Below are 21,239 nucleotides of genomic sequence, written 5' to 3' on the forward strand. Positions count from 1 at the left end.
AAATGAAATACGATTCTTACTCAACTCAGATACATTATTTTTTTACTTCTGCACAGCTTCAGGCCAGCGCTAAATAAATTTGCCGCTATATATTATACGCAATAAATTTGAATTCCTGAGTAAATTTCTATGTGACTGATGATTATTATTTATTTTATGAAATCATGTATCATGCAAATTATAATTTCGTTTATACATTGAATATTGTGTTGTTGTTGATGCTAAATAAAGTTATTGTTGATACCTGAATATTGTGTTTCTTTTTATTATTTCCTTATTATTTATTTTTCAGTGTGTTTAAAGAACTGGTAAGACTTTTAACTATACCTAAGTGACATATCAAAGTAAAATTTTATACTGACTCTCCTAAAATTTTAAACTAGTACAATTATTATTTACAAATGTGAATGTACATACCTTCCACCTCCACGATTAAAAGCTTCGATTAACTTGCAGACACATTCCATAATATTAAAAACACAAAAGCATAAATGATAAAACCAAGGAAAGAAAAAATTTAAGAAAACTGATAAATTCCACTTTTCATCCAAAGTTCCCAAAATCGAGGGAAGTTGGTTCTCAATTCAAATATTTTTTTTTTTTACTAACTCGATAGCTTCAAAAATTATGTCTATATAGTTTGATAACATATTTATTAATTATACTATGAAGGGAGTTATATCATAATATGGAAAACATTATTTTAAGATAAAATATATTATAATCATATACATAAGTAAGCTTTTAATATTACTGGCAAGAGGGATATATTACTTACTCTGTGCTGGCAACATAGCAGTCAAGGTCAAACATGTCAAAATCACGAGTTATCAGGACAAAGTATAGAAAATTTTAATTTATTTTTTATTACAACAAGTTGATACTTAAAACAAAAATAAATGTAAAAAGCGAGAGGCTACCATAGAATACATTCAGCTTGAAACGTATTTTGTTCGATTATTTGAATATGAGTGAAAATATATCGATTAATTCACTGCCTATAGAGACATTCACAGAAATACTTATTAAAATAGATGGAAACAGCTTAGCAAGATGTAGAAGAGTGTGTAAACAGTGGAAAGAAGCTATCGATGAGACTGACATAATTTGGCAAGAAATGTGTTTCAAGGAATTCCGAAATTCTTCAAAAATAGCAAAGAGAAAAAGTGGCGATACAGTCGGCTGGTATCACATTTACAGAAACTTAAAACTGTGGTCCGATATTTCATCTTACGAGAAAACCATAAAAGAGTTCTATAAATTCAATTTACACGATAGATCGCACCTGCTGGACATTAATTATGGGGTCATACCATTGAAGGATGCGAAAGGAACATTTTTTTACGACGCGGCATTTTTAAAGTATATTCCTGTGGCGTTATCTGATATAAATTGCTTGAAAATATGGAACAGTGATTATGTGACAGTTATCCAAATTAAATCTGGTATTTTCATACAAAGAACTGTGATTGATCCAAGTTATGCAACTGAAGCATTTTATAAAGCTGATAATTTTGTATTGAACGGTGATTACTTGTATTTCTACAATAACAGAGATGTTTATAAATGTAATCTATTATGTAGAGAGCTTACACCTAAATTGCTATTACACTGTGCATATGATTTAAAAGAAATACAATTTAACAATGAAGTAATCCATCTTTTTACGGACTGTGGTAAAATAATTAATATCTTACAAGATAACTCGATACAAGAGAGAATAATAAACTGTCCGGTAGAATGGATAAAACATATCAAGAATATAACTGCGGTAGATGACAAGAATTTCATTTGTTACTCAAGAAATTTGTTTAAAATTGAAACGGAAGACTATCAGCATTTGTATTTAGATTTCCCGCCAATAACAGCATTGTTTTTTTATATTGATTTTGTGATAATTGGGCTAAGGAATGGTAGCATACTGCTATATAGATTGTCAAGTCAGAAAAAAGCAACTAGACCCATTTTTGAAACATTAGCCGAGTTGCCAGATGGTAAATTTCCTGTGCAATTGGATGTTTATGAAAGAAAGGCTGGACCCATGATTGCAGCGGCAACATTTTTTGAATTGTATTTGATTGAAGTCACATTTTTCCCTCATGTAAGTATTTTTAATTTTATTCACAATTATTATAGTTACTTTACATATGTTTCAAATGTTTATGGTCCATGCATGTATCCTAAACATAATATTCTACATTTTTTATGAACATATGCTGACAAAGCATAAAATTAATTTTAATTTTTTTTTTCAGGAACAGCCAGTGAAAAATACATTTACAAGCAACAAACTATACATGTACAAAAGATTACAAAAATTGAAGGAGAGATTGCAAGTTTCATAACAGAAGATATTTTATTATTTTGAACAGGGGGAAAATTTGTTGTTTTTATTAATTGTTGTGTAGCAATTTGATTTCTAGAAAAAAAAATCTAGTTTAACTAGAATTTTAAGAACCTAGTGAGTTTTATAATACAAATAGCTTTTATACATTTTAACATTGAATTTTGATAGCCAGGAAGGCATTAATTATAATATTTTTTCATGAATTAAAAATATTTTAAATTGTGATAAAAATAATTTAACTTTTAAATTATTTCATTTTCCTTAGAGGCAAATACATCTTTACGTATTTATTAAATTGTTGAAAAATGTCACAAAAAATCGCACATTAATGTGTAAAATATATTTTAGAAACCTTATCTTTATTTATTGGTTTTAATTTGCAATTTGACTAGTCAGTATCCTACTAAATATTAAGTTTATGTTATGAAATGATTATTATTATGTTGTTTTAGTACTAAATTAAAAATGTGAGACCATTTCCTTGTTTTATTTATATGACCTATATGTATATAGGTACCATAAACAAACTCCTGATGGTAATACGAAAACCAGGTAATTACCTGACAAGCTTAGGCGTGCAAGCTAGATGTAATCTGTTTTAGGGTGCTATTCTACCAGAAAAGATTTCAATGGTATTATAAATGAAAATGTATATAAATAACATATAACACAAATCATTCGAGGTTTATGACAGCAAATACCTAGGTATACCTAATACCAAGTAAGCTTCTTGCCTAATGCTATAATAATAATTGTAAATATGTATCATTACATAATATAAAACAAAGACGCATTAATGCTTTCTCTATCCTATGTCCCTTTGTATGCTCGCTTATCTCATATCTGATCTTTAAAACTACGCAACGGATTTTGATGCAGTTTTTTTTTATAGATAGAGTGATTCAAGAGGAAGGTTTTAGTACGGTCTATATAATATATTAGGTTTTAGACAAAGCGGGCGGTAAGCTATTAGGTACGTTACGTTACGAAATAAGAACCTTCAATTTAACTTCAACTTCAGTTAAAAATAACACTTTATTAGAAGACTACAGTAATTAAAGTTGTAGGTGTATGTAAAGCCTACTAATGACGATTTTATCTCCCGTTTGTATGTATGCGTAATCAAACTACTACACCTGCGATTGAATCAAGATGTATACAAGTGCGTGTGTGCGTTTTGCTGGCTGGTCTTGCATTTATATTACTTGTATACGTAGTATGTAATGTCACGTTTACTATTTTTACGCCATTTTATTCAATTACGTTTGAAATGAATATTGAGTGTCTAGCAAATAGCAATTGTTAATGTTTATATTGTAGTTTCACAGAAGACTTAGGACATGTGAAGATAAGGGATCAGTAGTATTTTGCAAAAACTTTTTTTTATACCTACATAATTTAAAAATAACCGTTTCATGAATGAGTTAAAGTCAATCTTATTCTTATATCAAGATACATTACCCATTGCTAAGACCACATACATATATATGTACATATTAAGAATATGTCTGTGGCTAAGACGATGTATAAATCTGCATTTATCCATATAATCATTTATGTCCTTGGCCACTGTTCGGTTAACAAATATGATAGTAAAATTTATAGTCTCGCTAACTCCACACACACAGCACACTTCGCAGTCAAACACGTTTACCATACACGATCCATGTCCTACAATCACAGTCTATTCACTACGATCCAAGATTCAACGAAAACGACAAACCGACAAAATTACATAGAACGCAACACCACAGTCGACCGCGCGGGGCTGACGCGGCGCACGCCTTTACTCGTTGCGTTCTAAAAAAGTTTACGTTCCAATTCAAACTTTTAAATTCAAACTATGCAATAATACGTTATGTGAATTTTAAACATTTGTGCCATAATAGTGATGTTATTTGTGTAAAAAATGGGTGTTCTATTATATTTGTTTGTTGTGACGATAGTTCTGCCGAGTGTTTTTGGTCAACAAGATTGTTTTGGAGCTGGCAGTGTCGCAGGAGCAGCGATCGGTGCATTCTTAGCGGCAATCTTGCTTCTCGTTGCGGTGTATTATTTCAGAAAATTGTATTGGAAATCTCGCAAAGGTAAGAGGCAGTTATTTTTTATACGAACGCCCCGCGGCAATTTGGAAAGATGCGACCTGCGTTTCAAAACTCGAATTTTGAATGCGTTGACCTTTTCAACGGCATTTTTGGGAAGGTATCCGGATTTTATGATCACGTACGTTGCATATTCAAATTAAGATAATAATTTATAGTGGAAAGTGGATTTATCTGGGCGTGTTGAATATAATATCAGAGGTCGTACTTTGAAATGTACTTTTATGGATATAAATAAAAATCCACCGAACAGTAACTGGGCACCTATTACTTAGGTACCGATTCGCATACTTATTATGCTAGAGTGACCAATAAACAACGATTGTCTGAGATTTATGTACCTACATGGAAATAATGAATAGCTACCTGCACGTTCGCTTATGTCATTCTGCAATCTGCATCGCAATGACACCTTATGTTAATTCAATGAATATTATTAACCAGTAAAAGGAGTCCATTCGTTCAACGCAATAGCGCGCAAAAAACTTGACCGTAATTTAGTTTCTTATCTGACCCGAAAAAAACGTGTCTTTATTTACAAAAGACGATGTCCTACTGATTTTAATTTGAATCTTTTGGATGTTAATTGAATAACACTATCAATTAGGTACTTAGGTAGGTACCTGCGAAATAGGAAAGATATGATTAAATATCGTAAAATAACAATTCATTTTACGTTCAAGTTTGAAGCTCGCATTTTTATTTAAACGTAGGTATCTTATCTCTAACTAACGTCTAGTTTTGTGAAAGTAACTTGAACACATACATAAAATTCTATATATGTACTGCATATGTGCACAATCTACATACCATTGAATGACACTCTCAGTAAGTGCATTGAAGTTGTTGGACTAGAAATAATTTACATCACATTAGGTACTGCGATTTCTACTCGACTTGAGGACCTAATTTTATTTCTAGTTAGGTATTTGCAAGCTGTGAAGATTGTGTTTATTACTTTTTAATTGAAAGTTATCTTAAAATTAACAAACTAAGCGTTACTTATTCGGTTAAAAATAAGAATAATTATTGACTATAAGTACCCACGTAAGCATCTGCCTACATAACGATAAATAATTTTCTTAATCACCAAACATATAATTCCTACCTATTATAATTCTTATGATGCCTTATTCCATAAATAAAAAAAATACATAAAGAACCTAATGCTTAACACTCTGCTTAACACTCGAAATAACCCATTTATACCTAAGTAATTATGTACCTACTTAGGTATACGAAATTGCACGAATTAGGAGATATCTCTATAGTGAATAGTCTATAACCTATAATCCCGTAAAGTATTCAATAATCCTATTGAGGTATAGCTTAACCTATACTTATACAAAACCATTAATTCGGTGCATGTGGATTGTTTTTAAAATCCTGTATTATATTTTTTATGACCTAACAGATAAGGAATTTAGTTTTTTCTTTTATTCGTCCTCTTTAGTCTATGGACTATACTCTATAGCACCGAAATTTACGATAAATTTTAGACGGATTAAGGCGAATGTCCAGTATTTACGCCTAAAATGATAATAATGATTTAGTTTTTTTTTTTTTTATGTTAATGAGTGTTGTTATCAACAGTTGTTTGGTGATTTGAACTTAGAATCTGGATAAATGGACACTTAAAAATTATCGTAGAAAAAAATCGAATTGTCTATGAGCACTCTGTGCTTACAAGACCTACCTATTTCGTTTCTTGTTATCTAAAAGTTAATCTTTAAATAATTGTTCAATAGCAAAAGAACCATTTAAAATATAGTCTTATTAGGTACCTATATGCGTGGGGTAGAATCATATCCTTAGTTTTGATACCTACATAAAGATACTTAACACAGGTTACCGACCTAACGTACGTGTGAGATTGACAGATAAGATAAAAGTTTATCTAGAAAAATAAGAAATTTCTAGATCATGGTTGTATACTATAACCACAGACTATAACCACAGTATTACAATATTATTTCTACTGTGCTATAACATGTCATATAAATACCTACTTAAGATGAAAAATTATTTGGAAGGCGTCGCGTCGTATTAAATTTCCAGATTCGTGAAGAATAAGTATCAAATTGGTTATCAAGTTTTATAGATCGATTATTATATTGACCATTAGGGGAATTTAATGATTACGTTTATGATTCATAACTAAATTAAAACTAGGTAAGGTAGTAGTAGGTAGGTAGGTAGGTAATTAGGTATACCTATCACAGAATACTTAATAGTAGCTAACGCTAACTAGATATAATATTATATTATTATGCTGCTCGAAAATAAAATATCTTTTTAAATTGACGTTATAAAGTTCTTATGAAAGTTTTAATTTTAATTTGACGATTGCAATTGATCATGGCTACACCTGCGTTTCCTGAATTAGTTTGTTTGCAAAATATGTATATTACACTGGGGACAGTTTGAAAGCAGGACGTGGTCGGTTACAATATCGCTTTTTATAACGGGATTGAGTTGACTTCAATGGATAGGATTACTCGCATTGTGTTTAGAAATCCCGCGTTTTCACTATGTAGGTAACTATACCATATTGCCACAGATATTGCTATGTTAATCTGTTTTCATTTAGCTAATAAACAATTAGGCGATAAATAAAAATAGGATCGATCAAGCGCAATATTGTGACGTCATAGCTGTTAATTCAAACTTGATTCAAACGAATCTAAAATCGAAGTTAGTTAATTAAGCAGTAAGACTTATAAGAGGCAAACAATGTATACTAACCCTTTTTGCATAGCTATTGATATGCAAAAATTGTGTGCAAAAAGGACATGATATTTTCCAAGTGACATCTTAAACATACCTAGAGATCATTGACTTTCCTATTTTTAGTTCAAACGGATTATATAATAGGTATATGAGTAGAGTAGTTATTTCCACTACTCTATCTATTTGATACACTGCAGCTGCTGACGGTACATTTGTTACCAATTAATTACCTACATATAATATATTAAGACTTAGCTAACACGTAAATGCTTTCATACTAAAGAATATGCGTACATTTTACTTCCAAGAATGAATAGATAGTCATATGAGAAATTTATCTCGCTAAAAACAAGTTCGCACACTTTATCGTATTCACGTAACAAATGCATGTTTTATATGCATGATCTGTGAAATTTAAAATAAATAGATATGAATCGTTGCTAATGTTGACGACTTCACTTTCACTATGTCGAAATTATGTAAGTCTGTACCACAGATATAAAATATTATACTAGAGATTATGATCAGCTGTGACACGTTGGTTGAATATTAATTTTAATGTGGTTTTGGTTTATTATATCTAACCTAAAAATTATATGATTTGTTAGTTGTTGTACCTAACGAGTATGCAAGTTTATGTACCTAGTTGACAGGTTTTCTATAGTTAAGGATGTTTAAAAATGTTGCCTAGCTAAAGTTTTTTCGCGAATTTGAATATTAAAAAATAAAAATTATAAACCCGTTGAAAATCATTATCATATTAAAGATCGAATTATACTAAAGGTAATGTTACCAACATACTTACATAAAATCTTAAAATTATAATATAGCGATTGACTTTTAAATTTTTAAGTAGACCTACTGTATGAACAACTTATTTTCTCATGGAAATAAAAAAAAATGTATTACGTTGTTCATGTTTTTACGATGAGTAGTAATGACGTCATCGGTCATGTCAAATTAAAAGAATAAACCTATGAATATAGAAGCTTGTTTCACCATTTGCTGATTAAGCTACTGATAGCCTATTCAACACTTTTTATGTAGGTAGGTGACATTCATTAATTACTGACAGAAGCTGTATTTATTTATACAAGTACAGTAGGCGCTCGATAATCCGGCGCTCGCCAATCCGGCACGCTCAGTAGTCCGGCACTTCGGGACTCAGACAGCCCGCTCTATAATCCGGCATTTTACATATAATAGCTTAACGCCGGATTACTGAACGAAAACGTCACAAATGATGAACCTAATATGTAATTTTAATACATAATTAATTAATATTTTAATTAATTTATGTATTTTTTTTATAATAAATTCAACTTACTATGAATATAGTTAATATATAATAAATACAACTTAAATATGAAGTCTTATTTCCTATACTAATTCGATAATCCGGCATTTCCGACAATCCGGCATAGAGGAAAAATTGCCGGTGCCGGATTAGCAAGCGCCTACTGTACCTACTAATATTTAAGCAAAACAAAACATCTAGAAACTGAAACTGGCCATAAGTATTGTGTTTAATAACTTTGTTTTTAATATTTTACATCCAACAATGATTTATGTATGACATCATTGATGGATGTATAAAAGCAAGGTTGACCTGTCAGTCACAAGCAGTCTTGTATGTAAATTCTTTAGAAGGAAAAAACATCACAGCATATAGGTACACGGTTTATTATAGCTCAACAGACATCTTAGCAAAATATTTGGTATTAGTTTTTAGAGATTTTTGGACGAATTGGAACAGTTCCTTTGTGACAGTTTTATTCTCTTAATTTCGAATACATTCCCTATATTACGTTAGTGTAATGCTAATTACACTTCAATTATTTCATATATTTTTGTAATAAAATCACTTGTACAAGTCGTACATAACTCGACGTTTCTGAATTGAAATAAAACATAAAATTATGCCATTAAAACATTAGTAATGACGGTAATAACTTTCAAATTACTAATATCCGTGTTCTTAGTAAAGATTAAGTGTAATAAAAAATGTTATTAAATACATTTACTATCTCTTTTGCACTAACATAATTTCCATAAGTGCGCAAAAGATGGAAAATATGCGTTTCCGAGTAAGTTAGGTAATATCGCCAAATTGTGGCCTAGTTTGCAAATTATGTAATTTTTAAGGTCGTTGAATGTTTTTTTTTTAATATTTAGAGTAATTACATACAAATGTTCTGGATTTATTCAGTTTACTATGGTAATGTTGAGAGAAATGTACATAAAAATCTTGTTCAATAAAAAATGTCATCATGTTCGAGAAATGGAAGTTTATAAGTATGAATAATAATCGAGCATGTTTTATCGAATGAAGCATTAAAAAGTCTTGTAATTTTACATTTGAAACATAAGTATGATAGATTCAAAATCATTTCCTGTCACAAAAAAATGATTAAATTTCGCGCCTTTTTTGTGTTTATTAAGTTTTAGAAAGTTGAATAACGATTTAATTAGTGGATTTTGCATGATTCGTTTCTCGTTTGATAGATAAAAAATCGGTCAAGTGCGAGTCAGACAGATAACAAAGTCACAGTACTATTACTGCTTTTTATATCTTATAGTAAAAATATGTATTTTGCTAAAACATTAAAGCTTACAAAATTTTATATACATAAACTACAGAAGCTCTTGAACCAGCGTTCCTCCTGTGTAAGTTTAAACAAAAATTACATTCGGTACGGAACCCTAAAATCGCGTTTTTAATGATCAATTGAATGAAAAAGCGATACCATAGATAGCATAGAGGTAATGGCATAATGAAAGTAACATGACAATAAGTGGAAATCAAGTGAATGTTGTGTCAACATACGTTTTCACTTTCTTTTTTATATCTACTTATCATGGTGTGTTTGTTTTTTTGCTTCGATAGTTTGGAACGTCATGTTTCGTTAACTGATTTTTGTGAAAAATACAAAATTTAGTTTAAATTCGATTTTAAAGATAAAAATTAAATATGAAGTTCCTTATATTATATGGTTCTTATAAGGTTCTTATACCTATATGTAGGTAAGTACTTTAAACTGTTGATATTAGGAATGGTGTCTATTTTAGAAAAAAAGAAGAGTAATGTTAAATAACAAAATGTTTGGCAATCATTTTAATATACGTATTCCGAAATACGTTTACTTGATAACTTATTTTGTTCGTGTTATGCACTAAAAATTCAACACAATAGCAGAACATCTTAACTTTAAATAGGTACCTAATTTTTCGCTCAATGAAATACGTATAAAAAATCCTTTTGAACATGTTAGGTATATCGAAGTGGGTATTGAAAAAATTAAGTTTTTTATTCATAATACATTTTGGTTCTGTATCCAATAAAACAATACTTACTTTAACATAATATTTTCATGCCAAGGTCTAATTACCATTAGAGCTATTAAATAACAAATCGTAACGGAATATCCAATAAATTTGACACTGTTGTTAATTTGTAATATCTACCATTTTTGTAGCAAACATAAATAATGTTTAAAAAGTAATAACTAGTTGAAATAAACAAGTCCAGTCTCTTTTAACGTTTGTGCCGGAGTTAATTTTTTATGCCATTATGAATATTAAAAACATCGAATATGCGAAAAGAAATACTATATTAACCTACCTATAGTACCTAATATTAAAACATGTTAAACATAATATGGTAATATTATCTTATTCCAACATTTTATAGTTATGTAGGTACTTACGTAATTATTTTTAAATCCTTATTAATGTAAATGAACGCTTTCTAATCTTATGTACATGATTAAATTAGTCTGAAACATAATAAATTATTATATTATTCTTCGTTAATTTAAATAATATGTATTTACAAGATCCTTGTTAGATCTTTGTTGCTATAATTACAAAAATATTGAGAATTGATATTGTAAGTAAACTATGTAAAAATTGATATCCATTTTTATAAGTACATAGTAACATACCTATCATAGGCTCGAAAACATTACCCTCCTTCTGATACAGTCGGATAATAAAATTAAAAACCGGATACAACGTAAAACGGACGTATTCAAAAGAGGTGAAATCGGGAAGTTTACATAGTAGGTAACCGATAGTCGTGTAATTTATTCGTATTTTAAATTTTTCTTTCACAAGGATACGTTTTCTTTTATAAAGGAAATTAATTCAAAGAAAGAAGAAACATAAAGTACCTTAATTATCTGTAGAGTAGGAATATAAAATTATTTTTGGTGATAGGAAAACTCCTCCTATAAAAAGAAAATATCATGAAAACAAGTTATTTGAAAGATTTTCCTTTATTATACCTATTTTGAAATTTCTTTTTCTTCTTATTACTGAGCACGTCACATTCTATCAGTACAAAAATAATCAAAATATAATCTGAAAACATGATCTATGCTGCTATTTAAGATCACCTTTATTGACGCTCTATTCAAGTTCATGTATCGATAAATAGATTCGTGATAAGCCTTATCAGTGATAGCCTCGTACACAATTCAGTTTTAGTGATATAGTGTATGATTTGCCAGTGTTTTGTGCTATGTCCGAGGATTTAATGGATATCCCCGTGCCTGCACCAAGGAGGAATTTAAGAAGTAGGTGTAATAACTGTCACATGTCGACTTCTTGAATGGCAGCTTTATGTGGGAAATAAAGATCGCCATAAACGCGTGAATATTGTATGCTATTTTTAAATAGTAAAACAAGGTTATTTAAAATTACAGATAGTATTAATTACTTTCATTTGGATAAAACTGTAAATATAAAAGCATCTTTGGCGAAAGTTTGTAAGTTTGTAAGTATGGATGTATGGATGTTTGTTACTCTTTCACGTAAAAACTACTGAATGGATTTGAATGAAACTTTACCACAATATAGCTTATACATCAGAATAACACATAGGATAGGTTTTATCCCGGAAATCCCACGGGAACGGGAACTATGCGGGTTTTCCTTTGAAAACGCGGGCGAAGCCGCGGGCGGAAATCTAGTAAACTATAAATACTAATTCTGTTCAGCATTGTTGTGACAGCTTATGTCATCGCGTATTTATTATTATTTTTTCTTGGTCGAGGGAATAAAATAATCGTTTTGTTAGCAATTAAATAATGCTAAAAAATTCCTTGTACTTCGAAAGTTATAAGTGCCGGTGCTAAAACCGGTTGACTTCTAATCAATAAACATGGCGGCTGGTTTAACAAGATAAACGTTTTAATATTAATAACAGATGAATATGAAGCCTTTTATGCCTAAACACGGGTTTTTACATCGTTTAAATAAAAATTACGTTACCTATCTTCATCTTAATTTACTTAACATAATATTATTCTCAACGTAACATGATGTTGATGTGGAAATAATATTATCAAAGTTTAATATATTTAAATTTTGCATGATAATTTATAGGAATAGGCAACTCACAACTGGCAAATATTTAATAACCAATATCTATGAGCTGTATCTTAACAAAATAAGGTAGGCACTTAGGTATGTACCTACGTAGTTATTTAGAATTTACGGTTTTTCTAACAATTGAAATTGCTATACTCCCTCAAACAAAGGTATGTAGTTACGCTTAGAGCATTAAACCAACTTAATGCTCTAAGTAGATACGCAATAGATTTAGATAATATAGATTGTAATTTGTAACATGTTTACTACAAAATACAAATACAGATCACAGATGTTTATAATAGGTACTATAATAGTAAGACAAGGAAGCATTCCTACAAATATGTATCGTTGAATAATACAGTCAAATTCATAAACAAAAGATACAAATGTAACCCTGGTCGAAATTCCATAACCCAAACAATGAAGAAAAAAGAAAAAAAAACAAAGCGCGCGTAATTATTTTGAGAATGGAAGGACAAGGAATCCTCGGCATGCGAAGGACGATGACGTCATAAAACAGGTATACGTTTTGGTGAGCGTCGAAAATTTGAATTGCTGTTCCATTTTTCAAGTTCTTTAAATTCGTTTCAATGTGGTTGGAAATGGCGTTGCAAAATTATTATGTGTGGAGTTGAATACTAAAATGAATTTTGTCATAATATGTTTTGAAGATTGATGTACATATATATATGTGTTTGTTATTCTTTTACTAAAAAGGTTATGGATGACTAATCGGGTTTGGATGAAACTATACAGTAATAGGTATATGTTATACATAAGGAAAATACATGAGCCTTAGAAATTCTTTATTTTAATTTTAAATAGGTACTTGATTTTGCCGCGCAGGTGAAATAACGCGCCTCAGGGGCCGTATTATGACATCTTATTTCCAGACAGTTTACGCCGTGAATTGAACTGACTGGCAAATTGATATTATGATCGCAATAATCAGCCATGGTTAATAATTATGGTATTATATGATTTGCCAGTCAGTTCAATTCACGGCGTAAACTGACTGGGAATAAGAGTTCATAATATGGCCCCTTTTAAAGAAATAAGTAAATAAATGTGTATGTAGATATATCTACAGTTTATGTTTCGTGATTTGAAGGTAATGCTCACGTTAAATGTTTTGTTAATCTAATATTTGTTTGGTGTGAAAGAATGCCGTTTACCAGATAAGCTTATTGAGGTTAGCTGTGTTATGATGTCTCCGCATACCGCTATTTTTTACTTTTGTACTACATAATATAAGGTTGACAACATCGTTGGTACGTGGACTTAGTTTAACATTAACCTACGATTTTATTAAAAAAAAATCTCTATTTCGCTACACATTACAAAGATATATTTGTTTACGTTCAGTACATTTAATTTACGCCAATCTTTCTATTTTATGTGTACTAGTACTTAGTACCAAGATAAAAGTTTGCTTTCGTATTAGGTATATTTACCTAAGTAATTTTCAAGCCTAAAACAGTAAAAAATTTTCCATTAACTTCAGTACTAAGAAAGCTAAATCAAGACAGTTTTACATTTACTACAAAATTTATATTTAGACATTTTTTGCGAGTAACACCACGACGTAAAACTCGTATAAAATACAACAAGCTACGTGTGCTATCATATGTAAATAACACGTAAATGTAAAACAAGTAAAGCCAAGGTCACATTGTTGAGTAATTGTTTGATTCTGATTAAAATAGACGTTCTTTGTAAGTATTTGTGTAAAACAAATATGTTTTATTAGTTACTACCTGTGCCGCGCGGTTTCACCCGCATTGCTCCGCTCCTGTTGGTCTTAGGGTGATAATATATTAATATATAGCCTATAACCTTCCTCGATAAATGGGCTATCTAACACCGAAAGAATTTTTCAAATCAGAACAGTAGTTCCTGGGATTAGCGCGTTCAAACAAACAAACTCTTCAGCTTTATAATATTAGTTTTGAGATGAAAACATGTGTAGAGCCTTTCGGTTTCTAAGGTTTCTCTATATAATATTATTACCGTGTTTTTGTCATATTAAGAGTAACTCTTGTTATTATTCATAGTCACAAATTAAGAGCTAATAATGTAATTATGTAACCAGCAACATTACAATATGGGAAATTAAAAAAAATACCGGCCGAATTGAGAACCTCCTCCTTTTTTTGAAGTCAGTTAAAAAAAACGAAATACTTAGGTATATAATGTTATTTTATATTAATTAAATACACTTATTAATTATAATATAGAAAACATTTTTACAGACAGAACTGCACCTATAATCTTATATATAAAAATGAATCGCAAAATGTGTTGGTAAGCGCATAACTCGAGATCGGCTGAACCGATTTCGATAATTCTTTTTTTATTATATTCCTTGAAGTACGCGGATGGTTTTTATGTAGAGAAAACGTAAATATGTACCACGGGCGAAGCCGGGGCGGACCGCTAGTCTTATATATAAAAATGAATCGCAAAATGTGTTGGTAAGCGCATAACTCGAGAACGGCTGAACCGATTTCGATAATTCTTTTTTTATTATATTCCGTGAAGTACGAGGATGGTTTTTATTAGGGATGTAACGATACATGATTTTGCCGATACGATACCGATACCGATATTTGTAGTAATGTATCGGCGATACCGATACCGATACCGATATCGATGGCTTGGTAGAAAAATAAATAGTGAATTATGCATAAAAAGTTACCAACATTTAACAGAGACAACTGTTAATCGTATTCTTTTAAATAAAAATGCCAAATCAAAAAACAACAAAACCATTTATTTTAGTATTATTATTTTACGAAGTCAGTTAAACTTTAAGGGCTCTTAGTAGGTGAAAACGGCAAAATGGACTGTTTTCTATGAGCTATAATTGAAAATATTGAAGTTTTTTCGCACTGAAATTTCTAATATGTATTACAGAACGTATGTGTGATGGGATGACTGTTTCCAAAACACGATTGGAAAAATTTTGCTCGATAAAAAAAAAATCCTGAAGTTACCTCTAAAATATCATATAAATGCTCATTACAACCGTATTTTACGATAATAATTCGTATAAAATCACAAAAACATAGGTATTTACCTTCTCGATTTCGTGACTGTTTTAGATTTAGAAAATACTAAATATTTTCATTCACTTTTTGATAGAAATGTGAATGGCGCTTACGATTTTTAGTTTCGAGCACGTTGATTCCATACTAAACGCGGACCCCCTCACCGCTTACCTCAGGCCCGGGGTTAGGCGGTCAGCGAAAATTCAGCTAATTTTCGCTGACCGCCTAACCCCCCTTAAGTAATACACATACAATCAGTACCTAATAAAAGTTTACTATAATTGGTAGAGTTTTTTCAGAAAACAAAGTGCGCACGCGCGGGCGGCCTCCCGCATCGTTCATTGGGCGCGGATTTTTGAATTATTTGATATCAAAAAAATTGGTTGTTTGTAAAGTAGGTTTACGATCGAGATGTTTACGTGATAACATAATGCAGTGGCAGCGCTCGAGATGAAACGGGAGATCGGTCCGTCTCTCTCTCGTTATACCTGCGATCGCGCTCGTGAGGTTTTGGTGTGACACAAGTTTATGAACATGTCACCCGACTAAAACGATTTTAAAAACGTTATCACGTTAAAAATTAAAAAAATTCAAAATTATTTATTTCTTTCCTTTACATAAACAAATATGTGATTGGAACACTCCTAGTAAGCAAATAAAATGCTTGTGTCAGGAGGTTCCGCTCTTCCTTAACACTATTACAGAAACAGAAATAAAACAATATGAATGAATACAATGCAAAAACATAAAAGAAAAGAAAGAATTTAATAAAAAAATATCGGTATCGGTTGATTTATTATCGGCGATACCGATATATCGGCTTGCCGATATATCGGCCGATATATCGGTATCTGTATCGGTATCGTTACATCCCTAGTTTTTATGTAGAGAAAACGTAAATATGTACCACGGGCGAAGCCGGGGCGGACCGCTAGTATGGAATAAATAAAGAAATAAGTTTTATAAACACAGGATCAGCAGCATTGAAATAAAATAAAACCTTATTTTAAAGTTTTATTAAAAGCTCTACACAACCTGACAAAAAATAAAGAAGGCACAGATAAAATAAACACAGTTATAAATTATAATACACGTGCCTGATTCCAAAACAAGTTTTTCATGAACTTAATTCGATTCAAAGTGGTTCAGACGTATAAATATGAATTTATACGTCTGAACCACTTAAAAACCAAATAAGTGTAATATATATAGTACACATTATATTGAAAGTGTAAGACTAGCTTCGAACTTTGACTTTGCTTGTACATTAATCAATGAGAAATAGACCCTTATTTTACATAAGTACCCACCTAAGTATAAAAATTTGGCTAAGCGAATTTTGATGGACTTAAATCTAATTATTGATAAGTATGAAGTGATTTATCCTGTAAACATCAGCTAGGTAGGTAGGTATTCATCCAAACTTGAATTTTATTAATATGAAATAGAGCGGAACCTCGTAATTCAATAAAAATGAAATGTACCAACTACCAACACGTACAAAAACTTATTTAGATTTCGTATTCCTACCTACATATTTTTTTTTGTTTGTTTTTCGGTTTTAGTTGTTTTTCGACCTTCATTTTCAAAATTTTTGTTTATAACGTAAAACATAAACATAGATACATACACAGAGATATGGTATGGATATCTTTTTACTGTGGTAGCCGGTACACAAATGGGAGAAATCAATATTGTCCGATAGATATAGATTCATTTAACAGTTCCATATTGTAATTATGGAAATAGGGAAATACTTCTTTTCCCTTTTTATTCCCTTTCTATAATTTATTGTTTTGACAAGGAACTCAAATTTCGCTATCTCCAGTACTCTCGCGTTGTTTACTTGCAAATAAAAAGCGCGGCAGCTGTACCACTATATAAGCTATGTGGGTCAACCGAGGAATGCTGTCGGCCGCTCCCACCTGTAGATGAGACAGGTTTGAGCCAATGTTGGGCCACTGGCTGGACCAATGTGTTGCCAATAACGTGATAGTTTGTGAGCAGTGGCCCAATGTTGGCATGCCTGGCCCAATTTTGGTGAAGTTGGTACAATTGCCTGTGACAGTCAGGTTGTTATTAAAAAAATAGATGTTGGTCAACAAGTCACAATTTATCATCTTCACGAAGGATCCCTATTGGATTGTTAGACAGGTACCTACTTGATGAATGACAATTGCCCTATGCATTAATATTCATTATTATATTATAGTTTGTTCAATTAATGAAACCCCTAACAAACCTTTGTTTAAAATTAACGTAGCTACGACCGCGTCAGTCAGGCAAGTTTTCAACAGCAAGGATGTATCATGTAGAACAACAACTGCCACATTAAAAATAAAAAAAATATATACACCACATTGAAATCTGTGATTTTAAGATTACAATTCTAAGAAAAAACAGGAAAACTAAAGGTTATCGAAATAATACAATTAAATTTATTGAATCACAGAACAAATTGCGCACAGTTTCTCATATAATGATATCATTTAATACAATAGGTATATTATTGTACTATGGACTCTCAATTACAATAAAATTATAGGTAGGTATTATAAGGCTAAATGATTTTAAAAATATCCTCACTAATAATCTTCAAAAATAAAGCCTTTAAAAGTTTTTGTAAGCATTTGCCCGCGGCCTTCCAACGTAAATAACTACTTTTAAGCAGGTAGGTACTTACTTCATAATTTAGTCAATTGTTAATGAAGTATATAAAAAGAGTGCTTGATAATGTATATAATAAAGACGAAGAAAAGTTCTAAAGTATATTATTAATTTTGTAGTATCGTATATTTTCTTCCGAATTTATAATATAGGACCATATATAGGACCTTTGAAGATATAATATAACATGACATTCTCGTATACTGACTTTTACTAACATGAAGATTACAGATCACACAGCCTCTCTTAAGAATATAAAATCTATTAATATAAGAGCCCACGACGGCCAGACTTTCCTTTCTTTCGGAAAGTTGAAAGTTTCTCGGTATATGTCTCCTATACAGATAAGAACGACTAGCGATTATCAAGTCTGGGTTGTGGTTACTTTGGCAGGAAACAGGTAGTAAGGGTGTATAAAATTGTACCTAACTTTCATTATAGTTTAAAAGCTAAATTTTATATATGTTACTTGGGGACCTATAAAAAGACATTACCTTAAGAGCCAGACAGTTTTCATGGTTCTTACATCTAGCCAGACACATTTAAAAAATAACTAACATATCATCAAATTCACATAACTACCTAAAAGCGTAACAAATATGAAATAATCCACTAAAAACATTAGTTAACTATAATTATTAAAAAAATAAAAGTATAATATATAAGTAATAAAGTTATTACTTATCTTTTACTTAGACTTATGTTGATGAAATTTCACTTATCCCGATGATTTTTTTATTGTGTCATCGAGATACGTGAAATTTCATCAACATAAACCCCCGTAAAAGATAAGTAATAACTTTATTACTTATATATTATACTTTTATTTTTTTAATAATTATAGTTAACTAATGTTTTAGTGGGTTATTTCATATTTGTTACGCTTTTAGGTAGTTATGTGAATTTGATGATATGTTAGTTATTTTTTAAATGTGTCTGGCTAGATGTAAGAACCATGAAAACTGTCTGGCTCTTAAGGTAATGTCTTTTTATAGGTCCCCAAGTAACATATATAAAATTTAGCTTTTAAACTATAATGAAAGTTAGGTACTATTTTATACACCTTCACCACCTGTTTCCTGCCAAAGTAACCACAACCCAAACTTGATAGTCGCTGGTCGTTCTTATCTGTATAGGAGACATATACAGAGAAACTTTCAACTTTCCGAAAGAAAGGAAAGTCTGGCCGTCGTGGGCTCTTGATCTATATCTATAAATTGTTATATTAATCTTAAAATGGTTGACATTCACCTTAAGGGCTTGGTCTAGTAGTGCAAACAAATGCATCCTGTCATCCTATATGTAAATAATACAAATGTACTAAGGGAAAGTTGCTCCACTTAATTTGTAAAAATTAAATCATTCGTATGCATAATTTAATATTCGTAATAAGTACCAAAAATGACAATTTGAAACAATTTTCGTGAAAATTACACCGGGTGATTTTTTTTTATCAGTACACAAAATTTGCGAATACTTTCTAATTTCTATTGATATCTTCAACTTCATGTTTATATATAACTGATCAACTTTTACAAAGAAATTTGGACGAAATACAAAAAAAATAAGCTTTCCATACAAAATGCATAACTCTATACATTTTTTTCGACCTAAGTTTCTTAGTGAAAGTTGTTCAGTTTAACTAATAAAACGGATAAACAAATTTTGTATATAATAAAAAAAATGTAATGTTTGTGTTAAAAAATTATCAAATAGAAAAATACGCAAATGAAAACAAAAGATAATTATTTCTGACTAGCTTCCGCCCGCGACTCCGTCCGCGCGGATGTCAGTCTTCGCGTCTTCTATAGATTTATTTTATGTGTAATATATAGATTTATATTGATAAACCTAATAAATCTTTTGCTAGCATTCTGATGCTTTATCGGTTGCACTGGATTTATCTCTTATTTTTCAATCGCTTGAATGATATAGGATGGGTCCTTGATGGGCATCGAATGCTGAAGTCTCGAATCAATCAATTCTGACAGTAGGCAATTTATGTAAAATCTTGATAATGGTCCATCATTTTATTTTGCCTAAACGTTACATACTTTTTTATATATTCTATTTTTAACGAATTATTCACTCCAGTCCAAACAGCAAATAAGCAGACTTCTGCTTCTGCAACGTTTAATTGTCCCTGAATTTAGAAAAAATAGTCATGATTCTTATCTATGACAAAAGTGTTATTTTTTGCATTGTATTTCAAATATTAAATTTTTTTTTAACCGCATCTTCCGCATTCATGTCTTTTGCCGGAATTAGACATTTAACTTCTACTAGTCCCATTTTCCCTTTTTGATATGGGAGTGTATAAAGTAAATTTTTTAGATATTTCTCGTTATACTTTTAAAAAGTTATTATTGTCATTTTGCTCATTAGGTAAAGTAATTTCGATATCAGTTTTAAGTTTTTTGATACCTGCAATAATAACGTCATAATTGCCTGCAGGCTGCACATACTTATCGATTACACCCTGTATACAATCCACCATCCACATTCATAATGTTTTCCTGTCCTCCTCTCCTTTACGCTGTTCACCGATACATTTGAAATGAGTAAATCTTCTACCACTGAAGGATGTTTCATTGTGATCAGCAAATTTTCACCACTGTTGTCGATTATTTGTTTTTCATTTTTAATCAGCAATTGGGAATCATCAGTTTTGTTTTTTGCAGATTGGTGATGTACCCTAACAATACGTCGAAAAGGGAAAGCATCAACGAATTATCGTTTTCGTCCTCTTTTTTTATTCTTCGCGTCTCCGTTACTTCTGTTTGTTTAGTTCTCAACACCCACTGAATTTTCTATGTTATTGTGATCTATGTTACATCTGAGTTTTGATGATGTGATGATAATCCATTCGTTTTAATATTGGTACTTAGAGTTGGTAGACTAAACTAGAAATGGCGGACTAAATTTGTCAGCGCGTCTGTAAGATCAGAATATAAAACCAACATCCTG

The 21,239-nt window shown here is 30.7% G+C and overlaps 2 protein-coding genes across 2 annotated transcripts in view; both read left to right on the plus strand.

Annotated features, from left to right (window-relative positions):
- Positions 1–804: 804 nt before the first annotated feature.
- LOC149476573 (uncharacterized) lies at positions 805–2,686 on the plus strand. Its single transcript, XM_089711701.1, has 2 exons — positions 805–2,101; positions 2,256–2,686. Exons 1-2 carry the CDS (start codon positions 968–970, stop codon positions 2,343–2,345), a joined length of 1,224 nt encoding a protein of 407 aa, XP_089567827.1. The 5' UTR covers positions 805–967; the 3' UTR covers positions 2,346–2,686.
- A 1,363-nt stretch (positions 2,687–4,049) lies between these two features.
- LOC149476574 (uncharacterized) overlaps positions 4,050–21,239 on the plus strand; it is a 53,794-nt gene continuing 36,604 nt past the window's right edge. Inside the window, exon 1 of the mRNA XM_089711739.1 lies at positions 4,050–4,434. Within this exon, the coding sequence (XP_089567865.1) occupies positions 4,257–4,434 (178 nt within the window). The 5' untranslated portion in view covers positions 4,050–4,256. The remainder of the gene's footprint in view (positions 4,435–21,239) is intronic.

The sequence above is a fragment of the Colias philodice genome, chromosome 27, assembly GCF_061535455.1.
Source record: "Colias philodice isolate Cphi_HAF_F1 chromosome 27, ilColPhil1 Martin Lab GWU primary, whole genome shotgun sequence".
In the NCBI taxonomy this organism is placed as follows: domain Eukaryota; kingdom Metazoa; phylum Arthropoda; class Insecta; order Lepidoptera; family Pieridae; genus Colias; species Colias philodice.

Bases quoted from the DNA above. Each gene is read 5' to 3' on its own strand.
- LOC149476573 (XM_089711701.1), top strand. From the start codon at position 968: ATGAGTGAAAATATATCGATTAATTCACTGCCTATAGAGACATTCACA. The intron at 2,102-2,255 runs GTAAGTATTTTT...TTTTTTTTTCAG, and splicing joins AAGTCACATTTTTCCCTCAT to GAACAGCCAGTGAAAAATAC.